Below are 27,407 nucleotides of genomic sequence, written 5' to 3' on the forward strand. Positions count from 1 at the left end.
TTCTTTAGATCTCTGCTCAAATATCGCCTTATTGGTGAGGAGTGCAGCAATCCATATCCCTTTTATCAGCCACATTTTTCTCCATAGCTTTTATTACTTGATATAATATATATTTACTGTTTGTGTACTGCCTGCTTCCATTCTCCACTTGCATTATCCCTAATGGGAATATAAGTCCTTGAAAAGGAGGCATTTATTCTGCATTGTACACCCAGAAGAGAATCTGGAACATAATAGAGGAGGAATAAATATTTGCTGAAAGAATAATAGTGTCTATATAGAAACCTTGAACCATTAGGAGTCAGTTTACATGTCTGTCTTCCAAACAGTATTCCAAAAGAGGTTAGGACCGTCACTTACTTTTCTTTGGATCACAGCATCTAGCACTCAACACAATGCTATGTGAATAAATACTTGAACAAGTGAGTGCTACCTATGCCTGGAACTTTTCCTAATCCCCTAAGAGCTGATTCAGTTTGTCTTCATTTCATGGCCACCAAGGAGCTTTCTTTCATTGCCTCTGTAATAATGACTAAAAAGGCAAAGTCTCTGAGCACTGTTTCAGACTGCTATTCACTGTTCAAATCCATTTGGCCTCATTATTTTTGACAGTTTGCCCTCTTTAGCTCAAAGTCAAGGAGATGAAGAAAATGTCACATTTGTTCTGAAAAGAAAACAACCAGAAATAGTTTAAATGTGATTCTTGTGAAGCTGCATACCCAGGCATGGAGTAGAAACAGCAACAAAGAAATATGAAATGCTGGAAGGTGATAGAAAGGGGGAACTGATAAAACCAGTATAGGTTTTATCCTTGAATAAAGACTAACTTTGTCAGCATGATTTGGATGCTCAGTGAAACAAAGAAAGGAGTGATCAATTTACCAAGAAGTAACACTAACATTAACAGTCTTCTTAACTAAAACAGCCCTCTCTGGAACCAAATCAAAAGGGTTACCTAAGGCTGGGTGAGGTGGCTCACACCTATAATTCCAGCACTTTGGGAGGCTGAAGCAGGCAGATTGCTTGAACTCAGGAGTTCAAGGACCAACCTGGACAACAGAGCAAAACCCCACCACTATTGCTTTTTTTAAAAAGGTACCTAAATTCCTCAGGCCCATCTCTATGTGCAAAAAAGTTCCCTCGGGCCTATCTCTATGGCTCCACAAAGGATACCTAAATGTAAAACAAAACAAAACATACACGAACAAAACAAAGTGAATAATGGAAGAAGGAAATTTTATACCTTTCCTAATGAGCATGAAACTTTTTGCACAAACATGCTTCTTGTCTTTTGCCCTCAAGTATGTCAGTGGAGGAATTCTTCTACCTTGAGGTTACAGATACTGGCAATAATAATTTTTTTTTCTTTTTCCACCTTATAAAAATTTGTTTTTATATCATCAACAAAGGACTAGCTTGCAGTTATAAACTATTATCTGGTGTTCTTTTCTGAAGTCCTTCTCTTGACTGAAGGAGATACTCCTCTTTGTGACTTCACTGTACCTGGTACATAGACTCCTTCAGGAGACTTATCTAACTATACTGTAATTATGTGTTACATGTATATTGTCTACCCGTTGGTTACTCCCTGAGACAGGAGCCACATGTTATCTTTTGACTTTGTATTCCTAGTGCTCTGTGCTGTGTCCAGCATATTATAGGGGTTTAGTAAAACAGTGAACAAATATACCACTCATTGCTGATTCTTCGTTTCACAGGGCAACCAAATACTTCACAAAAACTTTTAACGAATTTAAACTTTTAACAAGTTGTAACACAATGGTAAGTATTTGTGTATCTAAACATTGAAAAAGTACAGTAGAAGTATAGCATTTTAAAAATTAAAAAATAAACTCAATGTGTAAATATTTTACCTGGGAGACTTTTGAAGACTTGTTTTTCTTCCTATTTTAACCCCATCCCTAATCTCCACAATCTTAGAATACAATATTGGATAGCCAACTTTAATGGTTCTTATTTCTTTGACTGTCAATGATTCTGTGACTCAAACACTGTAATACTGAACTACTTAAAAGACTGCCACAATAGCAATGACTGCCATAGTCACTGGGATGCTGGTGGTAAAATCTTATGGATGAACTAAATTTTAACATGGAGAAGTCTGAAGTGTAATACCAAGCCACAAAGCATTAACTGATCATCTTCACATAGAAGCTATGTGTATAAAGCGAATTTTAACCTCTTTTCAAAGAATGAGCAACCCAGAAAATGGATTCTTCTCTGATTGTGTGAATACTATACATCATTTAAGTTTACTTCTTCATCTCTTCACTCTCTTGAGGCAGAAAAGTCTTATAGTGACTATGTTGGACACTATATACTTTGTTAAGAGATTAATTCATGCTTTTGGTCTCCTAAAACAATGGCAGAGGTTTTATGATTTGCTTAGGTATCAACACCAGTCCTGAGTGGTTTAAAGCAGAGTGGAAAAATATTTAAGTAAAAGAAAAAAGAAAAAAAAAAAACCCAGCATTTAAATCCCTGAGAAATGACTCGTCAAAAATAAAAATAAAACAATTTACAAAGAGAAAAAAGCATGCATAAAAGGCCACTATTATATTTATAACAGAATATAGAGAAAATTGCTGCTTGGACTACCACTGGGAGGGGAGTTATAGCTGTTGGCTACAAGGAGGAAATTCTAGTTTTACTATTCTTGCCGTCCAAGTACATACTGCCAACTGTACTACAAGGGTTGTTGGTATAAAACTGTCATGCTGTGCCATTGTATCAAAGCTATAAAATGTTTATATCTAGCTGGGTGTGGTGGCATGAACTTGTAGTCCCAGCTACTCTGGTGGCTGAGGTGGGAGGATCATTGAACCCAGGAGGTCAAGGCTGCAGTCAGCTGAGATCCTGCCACTGCACTCCAGCCTAGACACTGTCAAAAAAAAAAAAAGTTTATAACTTTGCATCTAAATAATTCCAACTCTAGAAAGCTAGCTTAAGGAAAAAATGTGGATAATCAGGCACACATCAAAGCATAGCTTATAAGAATGAGACATTGGAAAGAATCTGACTGTCTAATATTAGGAGAACAGTTGGTCAAATAAGCAATGGCATATCCATACAGTATATATGTATGTAGTCATTAAAAAAGATGTTTAGGCTGGGCATGGTGGCTCACATAAGTAATCCCAGCACTTTGGAGGACAGGCAGGAGGACTGCTTGAGCTAAGGAGTTCGAGACCAGCCTGAACAGCATGCGATCCCATCTCTACCCCCAAAAGGCAGCCAGGCATGACGATGCATGCCAATGGTCCCAGCTACATGGGAAGCTGAGGAAGGAGGATCTCTTGAGCCCAGGAGGTTGAAGCTGCAGTGAGCCATGCTTGCACCACTGCATTCCAGCCTGGGTGACAAAGCAGAAAAAAAAAAGATGTTTACGACTGTTTTAGCAACCAGAGGGAATGGATCTATTGCTATATTAAGTGAAAAGGGTTTAAATTATATAGAATTCAATCAACTACAGTCATGCTCCACTTAACAAAGAGGATATGTTCTGAGAAATGAATCATTAGGCAATGTTATCTCCATGCAAACATCATAGAGTATATTTACAAAAACCTGGATGGCACAGCCAACTACACGATACCTAGGCTACACATATAAACCCACCCAGGCTATATGGAATGACTTACTGCTCCCAGGCTACAAACCTGTACAGCATGTTATTGTATTGAATACTGAAGGTAGTTGTAACACAATGGTAAGTACTTGTGTATCTAAACATACAAAAAGTACAGGAGAATTACAGTATTAAAATCTTTGGAACCACCATTATACAGGTGTTTCATCACTGACTGAAATGTTATGTGGTACATGATTGTATTAAAAAATGATACTACAGGCCGGGCGCGGTGGCGCAAGCCTGTAATCCCAGCACTTTGGGAGGCCAAGGCGGGTGGATCGCGAGGTCGAGAGATCGAGACCATCCTGGTCAACATGGTGAAACCCCGTCTCTACTAAAAATACAAAAAGTTAGCTGGGCATGGTGGTGCGTGCCTGTAATCCCAGCTACTCAGGAGGCTGAGGCAGGAGAATTGCGTGAACCCAGGAGGCGGAGGTTGCGGTGAGCCGAGATCGGGCCATTGCACTCCAGCCTGGGTAACAAGAGCGAAACTCCGTCTCAAAAAAAAAAAAAAAAAATGATACTACATACATGGGATTGAGGATAATACTTTTTTCTTGCTAGGGATACGATATGTGGTTTGGCTGTGTTCTTAAACCTCTCCTGTGCTGTTCTCATGATAGTGAATAGGTCTCACAAGATTCAATAGTTTTAAAAACAGGAGTTTCTCTGCATAAGAGCTCTTCTCTTGTCTGCCATCATGTGAGTCATGCCTCCCACCTTCCACCATGATTGTGAGGCCTCCCCAGCTATGTGGAACTGTAAGTCCATTAAACCTCTTTCTTTTGTAAATTGCCCAGTCTCGAGTAAGTCTTTATTAGCAGTGTGAAAATGGACTAATACAGTAAATTGGTACCAGAAGTGGAGTGCTGCTGAAAAGAAACTTGAAAATGTAGAAGTGACTTTGAAATTGTGTAATAGGCAAAGGATAGAACAGTTTGGAGGGCTCAGAAGACGAAGGAAAATGTGGGAAAGTTTGGAACTTCCTAGAGACTTGTTGAATGGCTTTGCCCAAAATGCTGATAGCAATATGGACAATGAAATCCAGGTTGAGGTGGTCTCAGAGCTTGTTGCGAACTGGAACAAAGGTGACTCTGTTTTAGCAGACTGGCAGCATTTTGTCCCTGCACTAGAGATTTGTGGAACTCTGAACTTGAGAAAGATGACTTAGGGTATCTGGCAGAAGAACCTTCTAAGCAGCAAAGCTTTCAAGAGATGACTTGGGTGCTGCTAAAGGCATTCAGTTTTATAAGGGGAGCAGAGCATAAAAGTTTGGAAAATTTGCAGCTTGACAATGTGATGGAAAAGAAAATCCCATTTTCTGAGAAGAAATTCAAGCCAGCTGCAGAAATTTGTGTAAGTCACCAGGAATTGAATGTTAATCACCAACACAATGGGGAAAATGTCTCCAGAGCATGTCAGAGACTTTGTGGCAGCCCCTTCCATCACAGACCTGGAGGTTCAGGAGGAAAAAATGGTTTTGTGGGCAGGGGTCAGAGTCCCTCTGCTGTGGCCTCTGTTCCAGGCACTCCAGCCATGATAAAAAAGGGGCTAAGTACAGCTCAGGCTGTTGCTTCAGAGGGTGGAAGCCCTAAGCCTTGGCAGCTTCCGTATGGTGTTGGGCCTATGGATGCACGTAAGTGAAACTGAGGTTTAGGAACCTCTGCCTGGATTTCAGAGGATATATAAAAACACCTGGATGCCCAGGCAGAAGTTTGCTGCAGGAATCAGGTTCTCATGGAAACCTCTGCTAGGGCAGTGCATTAGAGAAGTGTGAGGTTGGAGCTCCCACACAGAGTCCCTACTGGGGCACCACCAAGTGGAGCTTAGAAGAGGGCCACTGTCCTACAGACCCCAGAATGGTAGATCCACCAACAGCTTGCACCATGTACCTGGAAAAGCCACAGACACTCAATGCCAGCCAGTGAAAGCAGCTGGTGGGGTGAGAGGGGGGCTCTACCTTGCAAAACAATAAGGGTGGAGCTACCCAAGGCAGTGGGAGCCCACCTCTTGCATCATTGTGACCTGGATGTGAGACATGGAGTCAAAGGAGATCATTCTGAAGCTTTAAGATTTGACTGCCCCACTGGATTTCTGACTTTCATGAGGCCTGTAGCCCCTTTGTTTTGGCCAATTTATCCCATTTGGAATGGCTATACTTATCCATGCCTGTATCACCACTGTATCCAGGAAGTAACTAACTTGCTTTTGATTTTACAGGCTCATAGGCAGAAGGGACTTGCCTTGTCTTGGATGAGACTTTGGACTGTGGGCTTTTGAGTTAATGCTTAAATGAGTTAAGACTTAGGGGGACTGCTGGGAAAGTATGACTGGTTTTGAAATGTGAGGACATGAGATTTGGGAGGGGTGAAATGATATGGTTTGGCTGTGTCTCCACCCAAATCTCATCTTGAATTCCCATGAGCTGTGGGAGGGACCCAGTGGGAGGTAACCGAATCACGAGGGCAAGTCTTTCCCATGCTGTTCTTGTGATAGTGAATAAGTCTCACAAAAGCTAATGGTTTTAAAAATGTGAGTTTCCCTGCACAAGCTCTCTTTTCTTGTTTGCTGCCGGGTGAGACATGCCTTTCACCTTCCACCATGATTGTGAGGCCTCTCCAGAGATATGTAACTATAAGTCCATTAAACCTCTTTCTTTTATAGATTGCCCAGTCTGGGGTATGACTTTATCAACAGCATGAAAATGAACTAATACAGTATTTACCAACTTCTGTATTTTTAAACAAGCATGAATTAATTTGCTCATCAAGAAAATAAGGGGAAAAGTCTGTGATGCATTCAAGAACAAATGAAAGAGTAGATAAAAGTAGTATCTTTTACTTCAACCAAGCTATGAATTAAGTCTGGTGTTTGAAATTGAAGAAACATGGTAAGCTATGAAATTTTTATTGTGTTCTGTATCCAAATGTTCATTTAACCCCTCTTACATTAAATCATTATTACTTGGCTGATCATTTGCCCTTTGTTTACATATATACATATCTGTGTGAGAGTGCGCATATGTGTGCTAGTGTGTATATGTGCTCGACAGAGGAAGCCTTGAATAAAAAAGGCAATTTGCTTCAGGTTAGTTTGGAGTATTCAGAGGTAGAAAGAGGATTTAAATTGTTATCTAATGAGTTAGATTAATACCTGCACCATAGTCCTCATTTTGAAATTTCTTTTCCTCACCCCCATTTGAAATATGGGGAACAATAAATACATTAATTAAACAGCTAAAAAGCTTAAATGATTAACTGTTAATGTTTCCAAACTGATGGGATTGAAATTAACGCCAGTTAATATTTACTGAGCATTTATCTACAGCTACATATTATGTCCAAGTGCTTATAATCTAACGAGGGAAATAGAAGTAATCAAGTGCTAAAGACTACAACAGACGACTGCATAGATTAGGGAACACGAGCCAGTCAAGGGTTCAGGGATGACTTCTGGAGGACACAGTATCTAAGCAGAACTAAGACTAGAATTTTCTTCTCCTTAATTTCGTACTTTCACATACATTTAATATGTCCTTCCTTTATTGACAGTAAATAAAGAACAACTCCAGGTTTACCCAGATCCTATAAGAAGTATCCAGTTAGGATTTGTCCTTTATCTATGTGTTTTCATGATATCCCATGTTAACCCTGTATTATTGTTCAGTGATACACTGTAGTGTAACTGTTTATTCCCCTACTACATTTGGGAATTCCTTGACAGCAGCGAGTATCTGGCTTATCATGAAATCCCCAGCACTCAGCACAATGCCTGAAATACAGGTAAGCTCACAAAATGACTGTTACTTTTCAAAACACACTAGTAGTCTTTAGTCCTCCACTTACAAAACTTAACTTTCTGATTCCTTAACTTTCTTTAGTGTAACTTTCAAATTCCAGAAATTATTATAAGACAAAACTTTACATAAGTGTTCAGTTGCCTATAACTCTCAGTGAAGATAGTGAAATCAAAATGGTAAGCACCTGGTTTTATCGCTAACAGTTTGTATAGCTGGCTAGTATTATCGATTCACTGTTTATGTCCCCACAAATTCCTATGTTGAATCCCTAACCCCAATGTGATATGTTTGGAAATGGGACCACTGAGAAATAACTTGGCCTAGATGAGGTCATGAGAGTGGGGCCCTCATAAGATTAGTGTCCTTATATGTAGAGTCATCAGAACACTTACCCTCCTGTTCTCTGCATACACAAAGAGGTCACAAGAGCACAAAGTGAAATAGTGGCTGCTTACAAGCCAAGAGAAAATGAAATCTATCTTGCCAGTACCTTGATCTTGAACTTCCCAGCCTCAGAACTGGGAGAAATACATTTCTGTAATTTAAGCCACTCAGTCTGTTATATTTTTATGGCAGCTCCAACAGACTAATGAACATTTTGGTACCAAGAAGTAGGGTGATATTTTTAATGACGGTCATGATTATTGCTGGTGACAATGCATGTCAGTGGTCCAGTTCCCTTTACACTTCTTATAAGGTATTCTTGGATATGGCTAATAAAAATGCATTGACTAGATTGACAGTTATACAAGTACAAAGTCACTTGAATTTTTAAAACCCTAATAATTAGCACTAATAATATAAAAAAACACAAGTCATGGAAAGTAAGAATTCTTTTAAACTGAAAGAGACAACCCCACTCCAGAATCACTAGTTGGTCTAACTTACTTTGTTTTTGCCTCCTTTAATAAAGAAGGATCATCTGTAGCCAAATACACTCTTTTTTTGTCCACTTGCATTCTGCGTGCAAGAAGCTGAAAATGTTCTTCAACATGCACCATGTACTCTTCAATGGGATGGAAGGCAGCTTCTGTTCCCACTTTGTCTGTGCGTCTGACATGGACTCTGGAGGAGAAATTCAGATTCTGCTGATAATGTACTGATCCACTGAGTGCTTTGGGGGTACTCAATTTATACCCCTACTTATGGTGGCATTATAGGTATTTTAAACTTATTTTTCTTTCACTTTCACCATTAGAAAAAGTAAAACACACAGCATTTTAAAAACTCAAAAATACATATTCTAAATATATTTGCAGGCTAAACAACATAATGGGAATTAGAAAATAAGCAAAGCCTTTGAAGAATGCTTTCTTACAGAGAAAATAATTCACATCTTAGGAATAAATGGGAGATTTCAGAGTGCCATTTTATGCTAGGCAGCAACCAGCTGTCTGGAAAAAAACTGAATGTAACATAAGATTTTTGTTACCAGGATGATGCCAGGATTCACAGTTGTTACTAAAGAACATTAAAGATATTATTTGTAAAGTTCTGATGCCAAGGGTTTTTCTCTTTATTTTACCCTGTAGAGTCACTTTAACTGCCAGCTAGCAGAACTTAAAGTTGTTCAAAGAAAACATAGACCTGGATACACTTTTACAGCACCGTTAAGACAGGCAAACCTTTTAAGGGCTTTTACTGTTTTAGGTAAATGGAGCCAATTCCAGTCCGTCTGTTGTGGGCATAATGAATTTCCTTTCTCTGTTTTTTACCATATCAAACGTGAGCAGATATTGATTTCATCTGTCATATTTAAGAAAAGCTCAAAATTGTAAAATTGCGGACACCAATTCACACTGTACTGTGCAGAATAAGGCACTGACTATTCTCCTCCCATCTTAGTGCTTCCAAAGTAATTTTTTTAAGACAAGGTCTTGCTCTGTTGCACAGGCTGGAGTGCAGTGGCATGATTATGGCTCACTCCAATCTCTGCCTCCCAGGCTCAAGTGATCCTCCTACCTCAGCCTCCTGAACAGCTACAGCTCAGACTACAGGCATGTACCACCATGCCTGGCTAATTTTTGCATTTTTTTTTTTTGTTGTTGTTGTATTGATGGGGTTTCAACCATGTTGCCTAGGTTGAGTTTTCTCAAACTCCTGGGCTCAAGTGATTCATCTGCCTCAGCCTCACAAAGTGTTGCAATTATAGGCATGAGCCACAGTGCCTGGCCCCAAAGTAGTATTAATGGAAATAAAAACAGTTTATTTTCAAAATTAAAAGACCCTCCTTAAATCTTGCCTTCCTCTCCCCCCAAATTGCTAAATCACTATTCATATGTAGAAACAGAAAAAGATAGATTTGTGTGTGCCTTTAGGTCACAGCATATGGGTATGTCTTAGGCCAAGTCTAAGGCCAGTTTTTTATTATGAATCTGGAGTGAGGGTTTGATTTCCCTAGAGTTGCTCTGCCATCTTCATGGCTACTCTTTGCTTTGCATTTCAGACTATAATCCAGATCTGGATACAATCATATGAACATCTAATTCGATCATCTTTTCCCTCCCACATCCTTCAGAATCACCCTTTCTCTGGGGAAATGGGAATTGTTCAGTGTGCTCTATAGAGATGAAGTGGGGCAGAACGAATGATTCCACTGAGTTTCAATCAAAAGTTACATGAGAGGAAATGTGATTTGATATTCTGATTTCACATGTACCTTCCTTTATCTCTAACATTTAGAATGGGGTCAATAACTTCTTTACATATGAAGACTAAGACACAAGGAAAGATGGGGAGGTGGGAAATACGAAAATAAAAATAAAAAGAAGCTGGACATGGTGGTACATGCCTAAAGACCCAGCTATTATACTTGGGAGGCTGAGGTAGGAGGATCACTTGAGCCCAGGAAGGTTGAGGCTGCAGTGAGCCACTACACTTCAGCCTGGGTGACAGAGTGAGACCCTATCTCAAAAACAACAACAACAAAAGTCTAAAGAGAGCTGTGGTAAGAGAAGAAAGAACCAAAGGAAGAGGAGCACTGGAGACAGTAATAGAGCACTACTAAGCAATTTTCTCAGCTGTTCTAAGTAAACAAAAAAAAGAATAGTCTTCCTGTGCCCTTAGGATAACTCTAGAACCTCCGTTCTTTGGGGGGCTATAAAAATTAAACTATATATTGTAAAATTAACAATATATTGTAAAGATACATAATCCTACTACGTATCACAGATGGAGGAAAAAAATCAGGTTCTTACCCAATAACTGGATGTTTGAAGCCAAGCTTCTTTGTGGCTTCTTCTATTTCCTTTTCTAGCCAAGGCTGTGGGCGGATCAAGTATTTGACAAACTGAGACACCCACCACACCGCAGGGTCACCATGCACTCGTACAAGTCGATCTGCGAGGTCTTCTGGTACAGCCAAAGGTAAATATGGAGGACGGGGATGAAGACTGTCTACAATGGGAAGCTCGACCACTTGAACATTTTTGTCCTTCACTTCACCTGACAATATCAAAACATAAAATCATTACTACACAGTATTCCTTATACATCTACCATTTAACAAGAACTCACTCAGAGTGCTTTCATCCTCATAGCAACTCTAAAGAAGTATAATCTTCACTTTACAAAGCAAGTTAAATAACTTGCCCAAAATACCAGAGCAAAAGTGACGGAGCTGAATTTTACATGCAGGTTGGTCTGCCTCTCAAGTCTCTGGTCTTTTCTAAAAATTTCTATCATAACATGCTGTCATATCAACACTTCATGGTATCCAGAACTCAAAGTATCTAACCAAAGAATGAAAGTAGACAGCCAGCTAGCAAAGTTCTGTTTTTCTATTGTTGTTGTTTTAGAGTTAGTCAACAAAGTGTTCTTAAAACTTCTAGCTTTTCATTACAGCAAATTGCTCTTGCATTACAGAGCACAAACCTGAAGATTATAAGAAAATCATCTATATCTTTTAAAGAAAAAAATTAGATAATTCTAAAGTCTTTCTATTTTTGGCCCCAAATAAACTTATTGGAGGGAGATGAAGCAAGACGGCTGATTAGAAGGCTCAACCAATTGCTGCCCCACCAAAGGAAAACCAAATTTAACAACTAACTGCACAAAAAAGCACCTTCACAAGAACCAAAAATCAGGTGAGTGATCACAGTACCCGATTTTAACTTCATATTGCTGAAAGAGGCAGTGAAGAGAATAAGAAAGACAGTCTTGAATTGTCTACGCCACCCCTTCCCCACCCCCGATGCAGTGGCTGTGTGGTGTAAAGAATCTGTATGCTTGGGGGAGGGAGAGCACAGTGACTGTGGGACTTTACACTGGAACTCAGTGTTGCCATGTCCATAGCAGAAAGCACCACTAGGTCAATTGGCAAGCAACACCCAGGCTATTGGCAAAGAACTTAGCCAATGCCCATGGAGGGAGAATTTAGATGTGCCTTAGCCAGAGGGGAAATATTCATCCCAGTGGTCAGAGCCTGAGTTTCAGCAAGCCTCATCACTATAGGCTAAAGTATCCTGGGGCCCTAAAAAATCCTGAAAGGTAGTCTAGGCCATAAGAACTGCAATTTCTAGGCAAGTCTTAGTGCTCTGCTGGGCTCAAGAGCTACTGGACTTTGAGGGGGCATGTAACCTAATGAGACACCAGCTGAGGTGCCTAAGGCAGTGCTTATGCCACCCTTTCCCTAATCTAAGGCAGCACAGTTCACAGCTCCAAAAGAGACCTCTTCCTTCTACTTGAGCAGAGGAAAGGGAAAAGAAAAGAGGACTTTGTCTTGCAACTTGGATACCAGCTCAGCCACAGTAGAACAGAGCACCAAGCAGGCTCTTGGGGGCCCTGATTCCAGGGCTTGGTTCTTGTATGGCATTCCTGGACTTGCCTGGCCCAGAGGGGGAGCTCAATGCCCTGAAGGGTGAGTCCAAGGCGTAGCAGCATTCACCAAAAGCTGAGTGAAGAGTCCTTGGGCCTTAAGTGAACATGAGCAGTTGCCTGGCAATAATCCCTGTGGGCCTGTACTGGTAATGGCCATAGGGAAAAACAGTTTTGCCTACAGAAAGAAAAGTGAAATGTGGGAAGCACTTTCTCTTGTGGTTTGGGTGCCAGCTCAGCTATAGGAGAACAGAGTACCAGGTAGGGTTCTAAGGTTTCCAACTCCAGATGCTGGCTCCCAGATAGCATCTCTGTTCTGAAGGGATAGACAGAAGCCTGACTGTTTTTGCCACCTGCTCACTGTAGAGCCCTAGGACTCTGAGCCAACACAGGAGGTAGCCAGGTAGTGGTTACAGTGGGCCCTGGGTGAGATCCAGTGCTGTGCTGGTTTCAGGTCTGACCTAGTGCAGTTACAGTGGTGGTAGCCACAGAAGAGCTTGTGTCACTGCTCCTCTAGCTACAAGCAGCTTGGAGCATGGAATCAGAGACTCTAATTGTTTGGGACAAATTAAGGGAAGAGAACAACAGTCTCTGCCTGGTAATTCAGAGAATTCTTCTAAACCTTATTCAAGACCACCAAGGCAGTACCTCTGCAAGCCTGCAAAAACAACAGCATTACTGGGCTTGGAGTGTCCCCTAATGTAGATATGGCTGCAATGACCAAAACCGGATCACAAAACACCCAATTCCCTTCAAATACCTGGAAAGCATTCCCAAGACAGGTACAAAAAAAGGCCAGATTGTGAAGAATATAATAAATACCTAACTCTTCAATGCCCAGACACAATGAACAACCACAAGCATCAAGACCATGGAGGAAAACATGACATTGAAAAACAAACTAAATAAGGCACCAGGAACCAAATCCTGAAGACATACATATATGTGACCTTTCAGGCAGAGAATTCAAAAGATCTATTTTGAGGAAATGCAAAGAAGTTCAAGAAAACACAAAGAAGGAATTCAGAATCCTATGAGAATTTAACAAAGAGGTTGAAATATTAAAAGGAATCAAGCAAAAATTCTGCAGTTGAAAATCGCAACCGACATACTGAATCTCTTAACAGAAGAAGTCATCAAGTAGATTAAAGAATTGGTAAGCTTAAAGACAGGCTATTTGAAAATATACTGTCAACAGAGACAAAAGAAATAAGAATAAAAAATAATAAAGCATGCCTATAAGATCTAGATAATAGTTTCAAAAGGGCAAATCTAACAGTTGTTGGCCTTAAGGAGGAGGCAGAGAGAGATAGGAATGGAATGTTTATTCAAAGGGATAACAATAGAGAATGTCCCAATTCTAGACAGAGATATCAATATACAAGTACAAGAAAGTTACACATAAACCTGATTTAATCCAAAGAAGACTACCATTCAAGGCATGTAATAATCAAACTTCCAAAGGTCAAGGATAAAGAAACGATCCTAAAAGCAAAAGAAAAAAACAGGATGGGTGCAGTGGCTCATGCCTGTAATCCCAGCATGTTGGGAGGCCAAGGCAGGTGGAACACCTAAGGTCAGGAGTTCAAGACCAGCTTGGCCAACATGGTGAAACTCCACCTTTACTAAAAACACAAAAATTAGCCAGGTGTGGTGGTGGGTGCCTGTAATCCCAGCTACTTAAGAGGCTGAGGCAGGAGAACTGCTTGAACCCAAGAGGTGGAGGTTGCAGCGAGCTGAAATTGTGCCATTGCACTCCAGCCTGAGCAAAAGGAGCAAAATTCCATCTCCAAAAAAAAAAAAAAAAAAAAAAAAAAAAAGAAAAAGAAATAAATAACATACCATGGAGCTCTAATACGTCTGACAGCAGACTTTTCAGTGGGAACATTATAGGCCAGAAGAGAGTGGTATGACAAAAAGTAACTGAGGGAAAAAAACTTTTACCCTAGAATAGTATCTCCAGTGAAAATATCCTTCAAACCTAAATAAGAAATAAAGACTTTCCCAGACATACAAAAGCTGAGAGATTTCATTAACATCAGACCCGTTCTATAAGAAATGCTAAATGGAGTTCTTCAATTTGAAAGAAAAAGATGTTAATGAGCAATAAAAAGATGATCTGAAGGTACAAAACTCACTGGTAATACTAAGTACACAAAAAACCACATCATATTATAGAACTGTAATTGTGATATGTAAACTATTCATATCTTAAGTAAAAGACTAAAAGATGAACCAATCAAAAATAAGTACAACTTTTCAAGACATACTTAGTACCATAAGATATAAATAGAAATAACAAAAAGTTAAAAAGTGTGTGTGGCGGGGGCACAAAGTTAAAGTACAGAGTAGATTTCTTTTTCAATGCTTGTTTGTTGGTGCAATTAGTGTCAAGTTGTCATCAGTTTAAAATAACAGGCTATACATTATTTGCAAGCCTCATGATAACCTCAAATCAAAAAATACAATGAATACACACAAAAAAATAAAAAGCAAGAAATTAAAACATACCACCAGAGAAAATTACCTTCACTAAAAGGAAGATAGAAAGGAAGAAAAGAGGGAAGAGAAGACCACAAAACAACCAGAAAATAAATAACAATATGGCAGGAGTTTAAGACCTTATTTATCCATAGTAACACTGAATGGAAACAAACTAAATTCTCCAATACAAAGACACAGAGTGGCTGAATGGATAAGAAACACAAGATGCGATGATCTGTTCCATACAAGAAACATACTTCACCTATAAAGACATACACAGACTAAAAATAAAGGGATGGAAAAGGATATTTCATGCCAATGAAAACCAAAAAAGAGCTGGAGTGGCTATACTTGTAATAGACAAAACAGATTTCAAGACAAAAACTATAAAAAGGGTCAAAGAAGGTCATTATATAATGATAAAGGGATCAATTCATCAAGAGGAGATAATTGTAAATATATATGCATTCAACATCGGAGCACCCAGATACATAAAGCAAATATTATTACAGCTAACGAGAGAGGTAGACCCCAATACAATAACAGCTGGAGATTTCAACACTCCATTTTCAGGATTGGACAGACAAAAAAATCAACAAAGGAACATCAGACTTACTCTGCATTTTACATCAAATGAACCTAATAAAATGGCTTCAGAATACACATTCTTTTCCTCAGCACATGGATAGTACGACAAGGACTGACAATATATTAGGTCACAAAACAAGACTTAAAAATTGAAATAATATCACATTCACAAAATTGAAATAATATCAAGGTTTTTTCTTTCTTTTTTTTTTTTTTGAGACAGGGTCTCACTCTTGCCCAGGCTGGAGTGCAGTGGTATGATCTCAGCTCACTGCAGCCTCTGCCTTCCAGGCTCAAGCGATCCTCCCACCTCAGCTTCCAGAGTAGCTAGGACCACAGGTATGTGCCTCTGAACCCAGCCTCAGGTATCTTCTCAGACTACAATGAAATAAAACAAGAAATCAATTACAAGAGGAATTTTGAAAACTCTACAAACACATGGAAATTAAACAACATGCTCCTTAAAGACCAGTGGATCAACAAAGAAATTAAGAAGGAAATTAAAAAATTTATTGAAACAGATGATAATGGAAACACAACATACCAAAACCTATGAGATACAGTGAAAGCAGTACTGAGAGAGAAATTTATAGCAGTAAGTGCCTACATGAAAAAAGTAAAAAAACTTCAAATAAATGACCTAATGATGCATCTTAAAGAACTAAGAGCAATCCAAACCCAAAATTAGTAAAAGAGAAGAATTAATAAAGATCAGAGCAGAAATAAATGAAACAATGATTCACGACGAAGTGATATTTATCCCAGAGATGCAAGGATGGTTGAGCATATGCAAATCAATCAATGAGACGCATCATATTAACAGAATGAAGAACAAAATCCATGTGATCATTTCAATTGATGCAGAAAAAGCATTTGATAAAATTCAACATCGCTTCATGATAAAAAAAAAACTGAGTATAAAAGGAATATATCTCAACATAATAAAAGCCATATACCATAGACCCACAGCTAATATCATAGAGTGGGGAAAAACTGAAAACTATTTCTCTAAGATCTGGAACACAATAAAGATGCACACTGTCACCGTTATTCAATATGTACTAGAAATTCTAGCTAGAGCAATCAGACAAGAGAAAGAAGTAAAGTGTGTCCAAACTGGAAAGAAAGGAATCAAATTATTCTTGTTTGTACATAATATGACACTGTATTTGGAAAAACCTAAAGATTCTACCAAAAAAACTATTAGAATTGATAAATTCAGTACAGTTGCAGGATACAAAATCAACATGCAAAAATCAGTTGCATTTCTATATGTCAACAGTGAACAATCTGAAAAAGAATCCAAAAAGTAATCTAATTTACAGTAGTTACAAATAAAGTTAAATACCTAGGAATTACCTTAACCAAAGATGTGAAAGATCTCTAAAATTAAAACTATAAAACACTGATGAAAGAAATTGAAGAGAACACCAAAAAACGGAAAGGTATTTCAGGTTCACAGATTGGAAGAATCAATATTGTTAAAACACCCGTATTATTCAAAGCAATCTATAGATTTAAAGCAATTCCTATGAAAATACCAATAACTTTTTCACAGAAATAGAAAAAAAAATCTTATAACTTACATGGGGATGTGGCAGGTCACATCTATAATCCCAACACTTTGGAAGGCCAAAGCGGGAGGATGGCTTGAGGCCAGGGGTTTGAGACAAACAGTGCAAAGATAATAAGACTCCATGTCTACTAAATAAATAAATAAATGAAATTTATATGTAACCACAAAAAACACAGGATAACCAAAGCTGTCCTAAGCAAAAAGCACAAAACCACAGGAATCACATTACCCGACTTCAAATTATACTATGCAGTTATAATAAACAAAACAGAATGATACTAGCATAAAAACAGACACATAGACCAATGGAATGAAATAGCCCAGAAACAAATTTATACATTGACAGTGAACTCATTTTTAACACAGATGCAAAGAATGTACGCTGGGGAAAGGAAAGTCTCTTCAATAAATGGTGCTGGGAAAACTGGATATCCATATGCTCAGGAATGAAACTAGACCCCTATCTCTCACCATATATGCAAATCAAATCAAAATGAATTAAAGACTTAAATTTAAGACCTCAAACTATGAAACTACTAAAAGCAAATACTTGGGAAACTCTCCAGGACATTGGAGTGGGTAAAGATTTCTTGAGTAATATCCCATAAAAACACAGGCAACCAAAGCAAAAATGGACAAATGGAACCGATTCAAGTCTGCACAGCAAAGAAAACAATCAACAAAATGCAAAGACAACCCACAGAATGGGAGAAAATATTTGCAAACTACCCATCTGACAAGGACAAATAACCAGAATATAAAATAAGCTCAAACAACTCTACAGGAAAAAATTAATAAACCAATAAAAAATGGGCCAAAGATCTGAATAGAGGTTTCTCAAAAGAAGACATATAAATGGCAAACAGGTATATGAAGAAGTACTCAGCATCAATGATCATCAGAGAAATGCAAATTTAAAAAACTGCAACAAAATATCATTTAACCCCAGATAAAATGGTTATTATCCAAAAGGCAGACAATAACAAATGCTGGTGAGAATGGGCAGAAAAGGGAACCCTCATACAGTGTTGAGGGGAATGTAAATTAGCACAACCTCCACTAGGGAGAACAGTAGTTGGACATTCCTCAAAAAAAAACTAAAAATTGAGCTACCATATGATCCAGCAATCCCACTGCTGGGTATATACCCCAAAGAAAGGAAAACACTACATTTAAGAGATACCTGCACTCCCATATTTACTGTAGCACTGTTCACAATAGCCAAGATTGGAAAGCAACCTACATGTCCAAATGAACAAAGAAAATACGGTACATATACACAATGGAGTACTATTCAGTCATAAAAAAGAATGAGATCTTGTCATTTGCAACAACACGGATAGAACTGGATGTTACTGTGTTAAATGAAATAAGCCAAGCACAGAAAAACACACTTGGCATGTTCTCACTTATTTGCGGAAGCTAAAAATTAATACAATTGAACTCATGGAGATAGAGCATAGAATGATAGTGACCAGAGGCTGGAAAAGGTAGTGGGAGGTGGAGGGTAAGGAGGGGATGGTTAATGGGCACAAAAATAGAAAAAATAAGACCTAGTATTGCACAACGCAGCAGGGTGACTAGTCAATGATAATTTAATTGTACATTTTAAAATAAGTAAAAGCATACAATTGAATTGTTTGAAACATAAAGTATAAATGCTTGAGGTGATACCCCATTTACCCTGAGGTGATTATTATGTATTGTATGCCTGTATCAAAATATCTCATGTACCTCATATATATATTTACTATGTACCCACAAATTTTTTCAAAAACTAAAAATACCCCTCTATTTTCAAATATAATAGAATGTGTGTTGCTTGTTTACCTTGAATTCTAAAGTTCAGAGACTAGATGACAATTTCTACAGATTATTTTACAGATTATGATTACTTTCAGAATTAAATTTCTGTATATCAATGTTACTGGTGTTCTGTTACCTTTATTATGCAATGATAAGTATAACCCAAAATGTAAAAGCCAGCACCCCTAGTTTATTTTACATATAACCACACAGTAGTAACTACAAGACCCAAAGATACCAGAGATATTTCGTTATCATAAAACATACTGTGTTAAATTTTTGATAACAAAAAATATTAACCTGAACATACAAAATAACTTCAGTTAAGATGTCTCTGATTGTAATGCATTAGAATAAAAATCACTGTACCATTAAGGAAATAATGGACTTGTAAAGAATAAACCTAGGCTATGTTTAAAATATATTCACCAGAATGAAACATAGTCTTCAAATTCTGTTCTCCTGTATATTTGCAAAATGTTTTAAAATAAATTAAATGATCTGGGAATATAGTCAATCAAGCCAACTACATGGTTATTAGAAAGTCAGTTTGGTAAATAACTTCTAGTTAATATTCTCTCCCTCTGATATGTAAACCTTGGTGCTCTTCTAGTGGTAATGAGTGAGTTCTCAGCAGAACTGATCCTTAAAAAGAGCCCAGCAACTTCCCCACCCCTCTCTCTCTTCCTTCCTCTCTTGCCATGTGATGCCTGGCCCCACTCCCTTCACCATCTGCCATGAGTGGAAGCTTTCTGAAGCCCTCACCAGAGGCAGATGGTGGCACCATGCTTCTTATACAGCCTGCAGAGCCATAAGCCAAATAAATCTCTTTTCTTTATAAATCACTCAGCCTTGAGTATTACTTTATAGCAGTGCAAAACGAGCTGAAACAAATACTATGTGCTGACCACTGTGCTAGAAAGGGTATACAGCAGAAAAATATATGAATAAAAAATCATCATCACCAACAAATATCCTATCAAAAAGATATACTCTGTCTAGTAAACTATTAAGAAAAAGATACTTACACTTATAAATAAGAAAACTGGCATAGAATAAAAGCTTAACTTCCTCATTAAAAAGATATAAGAAAATAATACAGTACATGTTATGTTAGAAAGCCACCCCCCCCTTTTTTTTTTACTGGGTTACCATATAACTTTTTATATTCTATTTGATATACATGCAAAAAAAATTTAATCTAAAAAAACCTCAGAAATAATCTCATTCAGTATTTTCTGAATTTTAGTCAATTGTGTACTACCTTATGATTTTTATAATATACATGTAGTATATGTATTATTTAACATTTTAAAAGCCAATTCATTTTTTAAAACTTAAATGAATTTCTTTTATAGATGTTAACCATAAATATAAATCCACTTAAAACAAAACCATGCTATAAATTCTGTATGAATAATATTGTTTACGGAAAACTCTAAGCCCAAGGTGGATTTCTGTTAAAAAGGGAGATTATTAGTGAGGTTTTAAAGAGTAATAATTGCTTGTCCTCTTACATTTCCTAAGAATTTGAAACCAACTGAAAAACAGAGGAATAAAATGGCAATCAAAATATCGGCTTGATAATCAATAACAATGAATTGCAAATGTGATTTTGTGCTTTGGATTTATGGCTTCATGGACTTTCTAAGCCTGTCCTAAGCAGTTTGTCAACCAAAGCGTACTACATGGTAGAAGAGAAGTACTTTATGAGTATGGGTCACACCATGAGAGAAGTCGGAAAGGGCTGTGCCTCACATGTTTGATTCTTCCTCTCCAACTTGCCATTTGGGTAACACGTTGATTTTGTTCCAACTGCAAGGGAAATGAGGTCAACAGAAAGAGCAAAAAAGCACTTCTGTACTTTCTCCTTCTAAGGCATGGAATTAATTTCGCTTCTATAGAGACTTATTTTCTTCTTACTTTCACTGGTCTGTGTAACTCTTATGTGGAAACTCTTGAGTGGTATAAAATTCATAGTACCTGTTCACTTTCACCCTCATCTTCCCCCACAACCAAACAATTATCCAATGTTAGAGAATTATTAAAGATCTCTTAATACCAAACTGAGAATTTCTTTTTGATGTAATCAGAAAGACCGAAAAAGGAGTAATTTCTCACTATGTGATTCAATGTTTATTTTAATGTTTTATCAAGGCACTGCCTAAAGTAATCTCATATGCCACCTAAAATCATCTCTAGTAATCTTTCAGAGTTTGGAAAATACTCGAACTTTCATTTTACAGAGGAAATAGACTAAAAGAGATTAAAAGAAATTCTCAAAGGTAATACTGTTAATAAAATAGCCAAGATCAGATCCTAGTGTTTACTCATTACTTATATGACATCCTACTTTATGAAACCTACATGTTTGTTTTGTTTTAATTGAAAATTAGTAATTGTGTATGTATCTTTACACAAACATGGGGCTCTATGTGGTGTTTTTATACCTGTATACATTGCAGAAAGATTATATCAAGCTAATTAACATATCCATTACCTCAACAATTTATGCTTCTTTTGTATTCAGAACATTAAAAATCAATTCTTTTAGCAATGTTGAAATATATATTATTATTAACTGTGGTCACCATGCAGTACCACAGACCACTAAAACTTATTCCTACAGTTTAATGGAAACTTTGTACCTTTCATCAACATCTCCCTTTTCCCCATCCCCTCCCACACCATCTCCCACCCCAGCAGACACTGGTTATCACCTTTCTACTCTGCTTCTACGAGATCAACGTTTTTAGATATCCCATGTAAGTGAGATAATATAGTATTTGTCTTTCTGTAACTGGCTTCTGTAACTGTCAGAACTAATAAATAAATTCAGTAAAGTTGCAGGTTACAAAATCAATGTACAAAAATCATTAGTGTTTCCCTACACTAACAACAAACGATCCAAAAAGGAAATTAAGGAAACAATCCCATTTACAATAGCATCAAAAAGTAAAACAGCAGGAAATTTAACCAAGGAGGTGAAAATCCATATACTGAAAACTTATACAATCTTGATAAAAGATATTAAAAAGACAAATAAATAAAAAAGATGTACCATGGTCATGGATTGGAATAACTAATATTATTAAAATGTCCACACTACCTGTATTGGTCCATTTTCACACTGCTCTAAAGAACTGCCTGAGACTGGGTAAATTTATAAAGGAAAGAGGTTTAATTGACTCGCAGTTCGGCATGGCTGGGGAGGCCTCAGGAAACCTATAATCCTGACAGAAGGAGAAGGGGAAGCAAGCCACCTTTTTCACAAGGTGGCAGGAAGGAGAAGAGTCAAGTGAAGAGCCTCTAATAAAAACATCAGATCTTGTGAGAATTCACTATCATTAGAATGGCATGGGGGAAACCACCCCTATGATTCAATTATATCCACCTGGTCTCTCCCTTGACATGTGGGGATTATGGGAATTACAATTCAAGATGAGATTTGGGTGGGGACACAAAGCCTAACCATATCACTATCCAAAGCAATCTACAGTTCCAATACAATCCCTATCAAAATTCCAGTGTCAGTTTTGACAGAAATAGAAAAAACAATCCTAACATATGTATGAATTCACAAAAAAATCCAAACAGCCAAAGCAATCTTGAGAAAAAAGAACAAAGCTGGAGGCACCAGACTCACCTGATTTGAAAATATATTATGAAAATAGATGATAAAGCCACTGTGATCAAAACAGCATGGTACTGACATAAAAACAAACAATGGAACAGAACTGAAAGCCCAGAAATAAACCCAAATATTTATGGTCAATTAATTTTTGACAAAGGTGCTGAAACACAATGCAAAAAGGCTCATTTCTTCAATAAATAGTGTTGGAAAAACTGGATACTCATTTGCAGAGGAATGAAATCAAACTCTTATGCTATACACAAAAATCAACTCAAAACGGTTATAAGACTTTAAGATCTGAAACTATACAACTATAGGAAGAAAATAGGGAAAAAGCTTCATGATAGTGGTCTGGTCAGCAATTTCCTAGAACTCTAAAAGCACAGGCAGCCAAAGCAAAAATAGACAAGTGGAATTGCATAAAAATAAAAGGTTCTATATGGCAAAGAAAACAAAAGAGTGAAGAAATAATCCATGAATTAGAAAAAAATATTTGCAAGCCATACACTCGACAAAGGGCTAATATCTATAATAATAAGGAACTCAAATAACACAATTAAAAAGTGGGCAAAAGATCTGAACAGATATTTCTCAAAAGAAGAGATACTAATGGTCAAACAGATAAATGAAAAAAATATTCTTTAATCATGACAGAAATGCAAATTAAAACTGCAATGAGTTATCACCTCATACATGTTAGAATGGCTATTACCAAAAAGACAATAACAAGCGTTGGTGAGGATGAGAGGAAAGGGAACCTTTGTATACTATTGGTGGGAATGTAAATTAGTTCAGCCATTTTGGAATCTACATTTTTAAATCATTTAAGTATGGCCAGTTTAATCAATCAAGAGAGCCCTGCCATTCCATGAAGACTTTAGGACTCTAAAAAAGTACACTGCACCAACTTTCCAGCAAGAAAATGTTTTATATGTAAAAATCATACATAAGTTAGCACTATACATTTGTAAAGAATCAGTACAAACTAGCGCAGTTCAACACGAATTAATATGGTTGTTACTGAAAATGGGAGAAACTCATTTTCAAGGCTATCTCCAAGCTGTGGTCTGAATGTTTATGTTCCCCCAAATTCATATGTTGAAATCCCTATTTCCTAAGGTGATGGTATTAGGAGGGCTCTGGGAGGTGATTAAGTCATAAGAGCAGGCAGAACCCTCATGAATGGGATTAATACCCTTTTAAAGGAGACCCCAGAGAACTTGTTTGCCCCTTCTACCATGTGAGGACACAGCAAAAAGGTATTATCCATGGGGAAGGAGGCCCTCATCAGACACAGACAGTCTTTAGAACTGAAAGAAATACACTGCTGTTGTTTATAGGCTACCTAGTTTATAGTATTTTGTTATAGCAGCCCAAACAAACTATGACACTCCTCTTGTCAATAATCCCATTTTTAAGGTCATTCATTCTCTTTGCTAAGGACAGGTAACACTCTTATCTGCCTCCAGTAAAAGGGGGATTGCTGAGACCCATAGCCTTGTTGGAGGCTGGAGCAAAGAGGCACACCAAGCAAAATATACTAAGGCAAATGCCTATCCACTCAGTGCTTTGACTGTGGCATGTAGTGGTTGAAAGTATGGGCTCTGGAATCACAAAAACTGGTGTCCAAAGCTGTTATCACTTACCAGTTGTGTGACCTTGAAGAAGTTATATTTAACTTCATCCCAGTTTCTTCATCTGGAAATGGCATTAATAATAGCACCATACTCATCTATAAAATGGGACTGATAATAGTATCTTACTCATCAAGTTATTTTAAGGATGAAATAAAATATTACATGCAGAAAGCTTTAGCACAATGCTGACACATAAATTCTCAAAAAATGTTAGTTCTTTATTTTGGGGTCGATTCTGCTGAACGGTTCTCAAGAAGCCAGCTACAGTTTGATCTAGAAGAGATTATTTGCCAAAATATCATATTATCTGAAAAATATATGAAAGGACCCCATTTCAGTGAGCACTTTATGCTCAAAGTATATCTAATTCATGCTGTTTACCACAGAGGATAAAACAATGAGCAGTTTTAATCTTTTCAAAATATTCAACAAATGACTACAATGAAGAGTAGGGACTCCTAGCTACTGTAAAGTTCTGATATTCTCTTATCACTTTGATTTGACCAAAACTAGGTTCCGTACTGAAACATAGAACAACAGCTACTTGTCTAAAACAGTAACACTTTCTGCTCATATTATATCAAGAGATTTGTATGTTTAATTTATATCTACAAAGACTATCTAGACTTCTAGGAGACACATTTTCTTTAACAGTGTATGGCCAAGTATGACTCTGATTATGTTCTCGGTGAACTATCTAAGATTTTCCAGAAGAGGCAAGAGTAAAAGGAGATCAAGAAGGAAAGCTAATTAGCTATGGTGAGACCTTTAGAGGCATGGGGAAGCTTTTAAAATTTAACTTGGACACAAAAGACGACCATTTAAAATGAGCACAGAAATGTGTAAGTGTAAGGTCTATTCTTTGGGATTTCAACAATGATGATATAAATATTTATATCCTCATTTAATGACAGAGATCCGTTTTCACCTAACATACAGAGGAAAGATAGACATTAGAAAATGAACATCTAGGCTACTTTCCTTTCCTTTTATTTTATTTTATTTTTGAGTCTCTGTATCAAAAATAAAAAAGAGGAAGTGAGTCGATGATAAGTATTAGTATGTGACTAACTTTGAGATACCCTTGCTATATGGTCTGGAATTTGCCTTTTAGTTCGTATGTTGAAGGAAGGAAAATGTTGACTATTTCTTTTTTTGTTTTAATTGCATTTTAGGTTTTGGGGTACATGTGAAGAACATGCAAGATTGTTGCATAGGTACACACATGGCAGCGTGATTTGCTGCTTTCCTCCCCTTCACCTATATTCCTTTTATTTTCAGCCACTGTAGCCTGTAGAGATCTCTTCTTGAACTTGAATGAGCAACTGTGGCCTGTCATATGAATTCTATCACTGCTCTACTGAGACAACAACTTTAAAGACAATTATTACTGTCAATTTGAAGCTTTCAACCAATTGAATGAAAATTCTAAATTGGATCATATGAAACATAGTGCAGTGTTAGCAACATTCTTAAAAATTAGCATATCACACTCTGGGAATGACAGGGCAGCATTCTTACGAGGTGCCTGCTGCTTTTACCAGCAACAGACATGCCTTGCAAAGGCAACTGAACTCATGGTTAACTGATCTTAATGATATTCTGGCAGACTTAACTCTGGGTTGAGGACTAAAAGAATGGCTAATGGCTAATGGCAAACAGGTTATACCTTAGTGAGTTATGCAGTTCAGGATAAGGCAGGCAGAACAGTGTCAAAAGAAAAAGACAAAAGAGGTTTGTTTGCTTCATACCACTAAACAGAAGGCTCCCTGAAGTACTCTTAGTATTTCTAAAACAAATTCAGCTATTTATTTTATATACATACAAAAGTTACATTGCCAAGAGGTTGCTGATAAAGGGGATACTGCCAACAGTCTCTTTGATGATTCTAGCCCTATAAGTCCATGGCTAGACGTTTGAGGGAGATTTTTTTGTTTGTTCTACTTTTTAGAAAATAAATCAGTACTTTTTCCTAACTTAAAACCTCCTTCCAGCTCAAAGGATCCCAAAGATACTAGAACAGCTTCTCTTCATTGGCAAGAAACAAGAATATAGGTACAGAGGCCGGGCGCGGTGGCTCAAGCCTGTAATCCCAGCACTTTGGGAGGCCGAGGCGGGTGGATCACGAGGTCAAGAGATCGAGACCATCCTGGTCAACATAGTGAAACCCCGTCTCTATTAAAAATACAAAAAATTAGCTGGGCATGGTGGCGCGTGCCTGTAATCCCAGCTACTCAGGAGGCCGAGACAGGAGAATTGCCTGAGCCCAGGAGGCGGAGGTTGCGGTGAGCCGAGATCGCGCCATTGCACTCCAGCCTGGGTAACAAGAGCGAAACTCCGTCTCAAAAAAAAAAAAAAAAAAAAAAAAAAAGAATATAGGTACAGAACGAAGTAGGAAGGCAAGGTTTAATTTCACCAAATTTACCCAAGAGCTAAACTCCAGTCTCACTTTCCCCCATTGCCCTATTAAAAAAAAAAAATCACAATTCCACTGTTATGTTCCTCTTATTCCTTCACTACAGGTCATGTGTCCTTGAAAGAAATAGTCAGGGGAGAGGATCTCAAGGCCTTTTATTCCTTGAGAATCCCTGAAAGAGGGGACTGAATAAGCAGATATGCCATCAGGATCTCATAGGATGAAGCTGCCAGTACACCGGATTCCTTTTTGCTTGCGTGAATTTTACAGCCGTCTCTGTGATTAGCATACTTGAGTTAGGAATGACATGTTTCACGATGGATTTAAGGATATTTGTAATTTTTCTGCTAAATTATCATTGAATTATGTTAAATCAGGGAGACCTATTAGGTTTCTTGACTACAGGGTAAAAGGTCAATCCTAATACCCTAAGATACAAGAATTATTAACTAAAAATTCTGGCCACACCATAAGAAAAGAGCGAAAATGCAGAGTCATGTTGAAGGAAACAAAACCAAAACACTTAAGACATTTGTGCAATATGAGGAAAGATTTGTATAGCTTAATTTAGTATTGTATGGCTAAAGTGCTGTACAAATTACTGATAAAACAGACATACATCTTAGCCTACTAAAATAGGAACTGGAGCACCAAATCTCCCTAGTATCATAAATTCTACCACTGTAAATAAAGTACCCGCAGCTCCAATGGTCACCCTACCATCACACTCTCATCTTTAACTCTTGCTGCCATCTCAGACTGCAGAATGTATCTTCTTCCTCAGCTGCCTCTGCTTCCATTGTGGAATAAAGAAGATGGGGTGTGGAGTATGGTCTTATGTGACAAACTACAGCTGCTACTATCACTGCTGCTGATTATCTGACCTAGGTCACTCCACTTTCCCTTCCTCCTGGGCTGTATAAAATCTCTAGATACAGAGCTAATTAATACTTGACAATCTATAGCTTCTGGTGGCATAGCTGAAACAAATAGTGTAAAG

At 37.6% G+C, this 27,407-nt stretch overlaps 1 protein-coding gene across 7 annotated transcripts in view; it reads right to left on the bottom strand.

Moving 5' to 3' along the window:
* The window catches only part of FUT8 (fucosyltransferase 8), a 438,850-nt gene that overhangs the window by 11,267 nt on the left and 400,176 nt on the right, over nucleotides 1-27,407 (bottom strand). For all 7 annotated transcript variants that reach the window (XM_010335165.2, XM_003924438.3, XM_010335163.2 and 4 more), the window contains 2 exons: nucleotides 10,649-10,895; nucleotides 8,340-8,516 (listed from right to left, as the gene is read on the bottom strand). In XM_010335165.2, coding sequence (XP_010333467.1) covers nucleotides 8,340-8,516; nucleotides 10,649-10,895 — 424 coding nt within the window. The remainder of the gene's footprint in view (nucleotides 1-8,339; nucleotides 8,517-10,648; nucleotides 10,896-27,407) is intronic.

This window comes from Saimiri boliviensis, chromosome 2 (assembly GCF_048565385.1).
Source record: "Saimiri boliviensis isolate mSaiBol1 chromosome 2, mSaiBol1.pri, whole genome shotgun sequence".
NCBI classification, from domain to species: Eukaryota; Metazoa; Chordata; class Mammalia; order Primates; family Cebidae; genus Saimiri; species Saimiri boliviensis.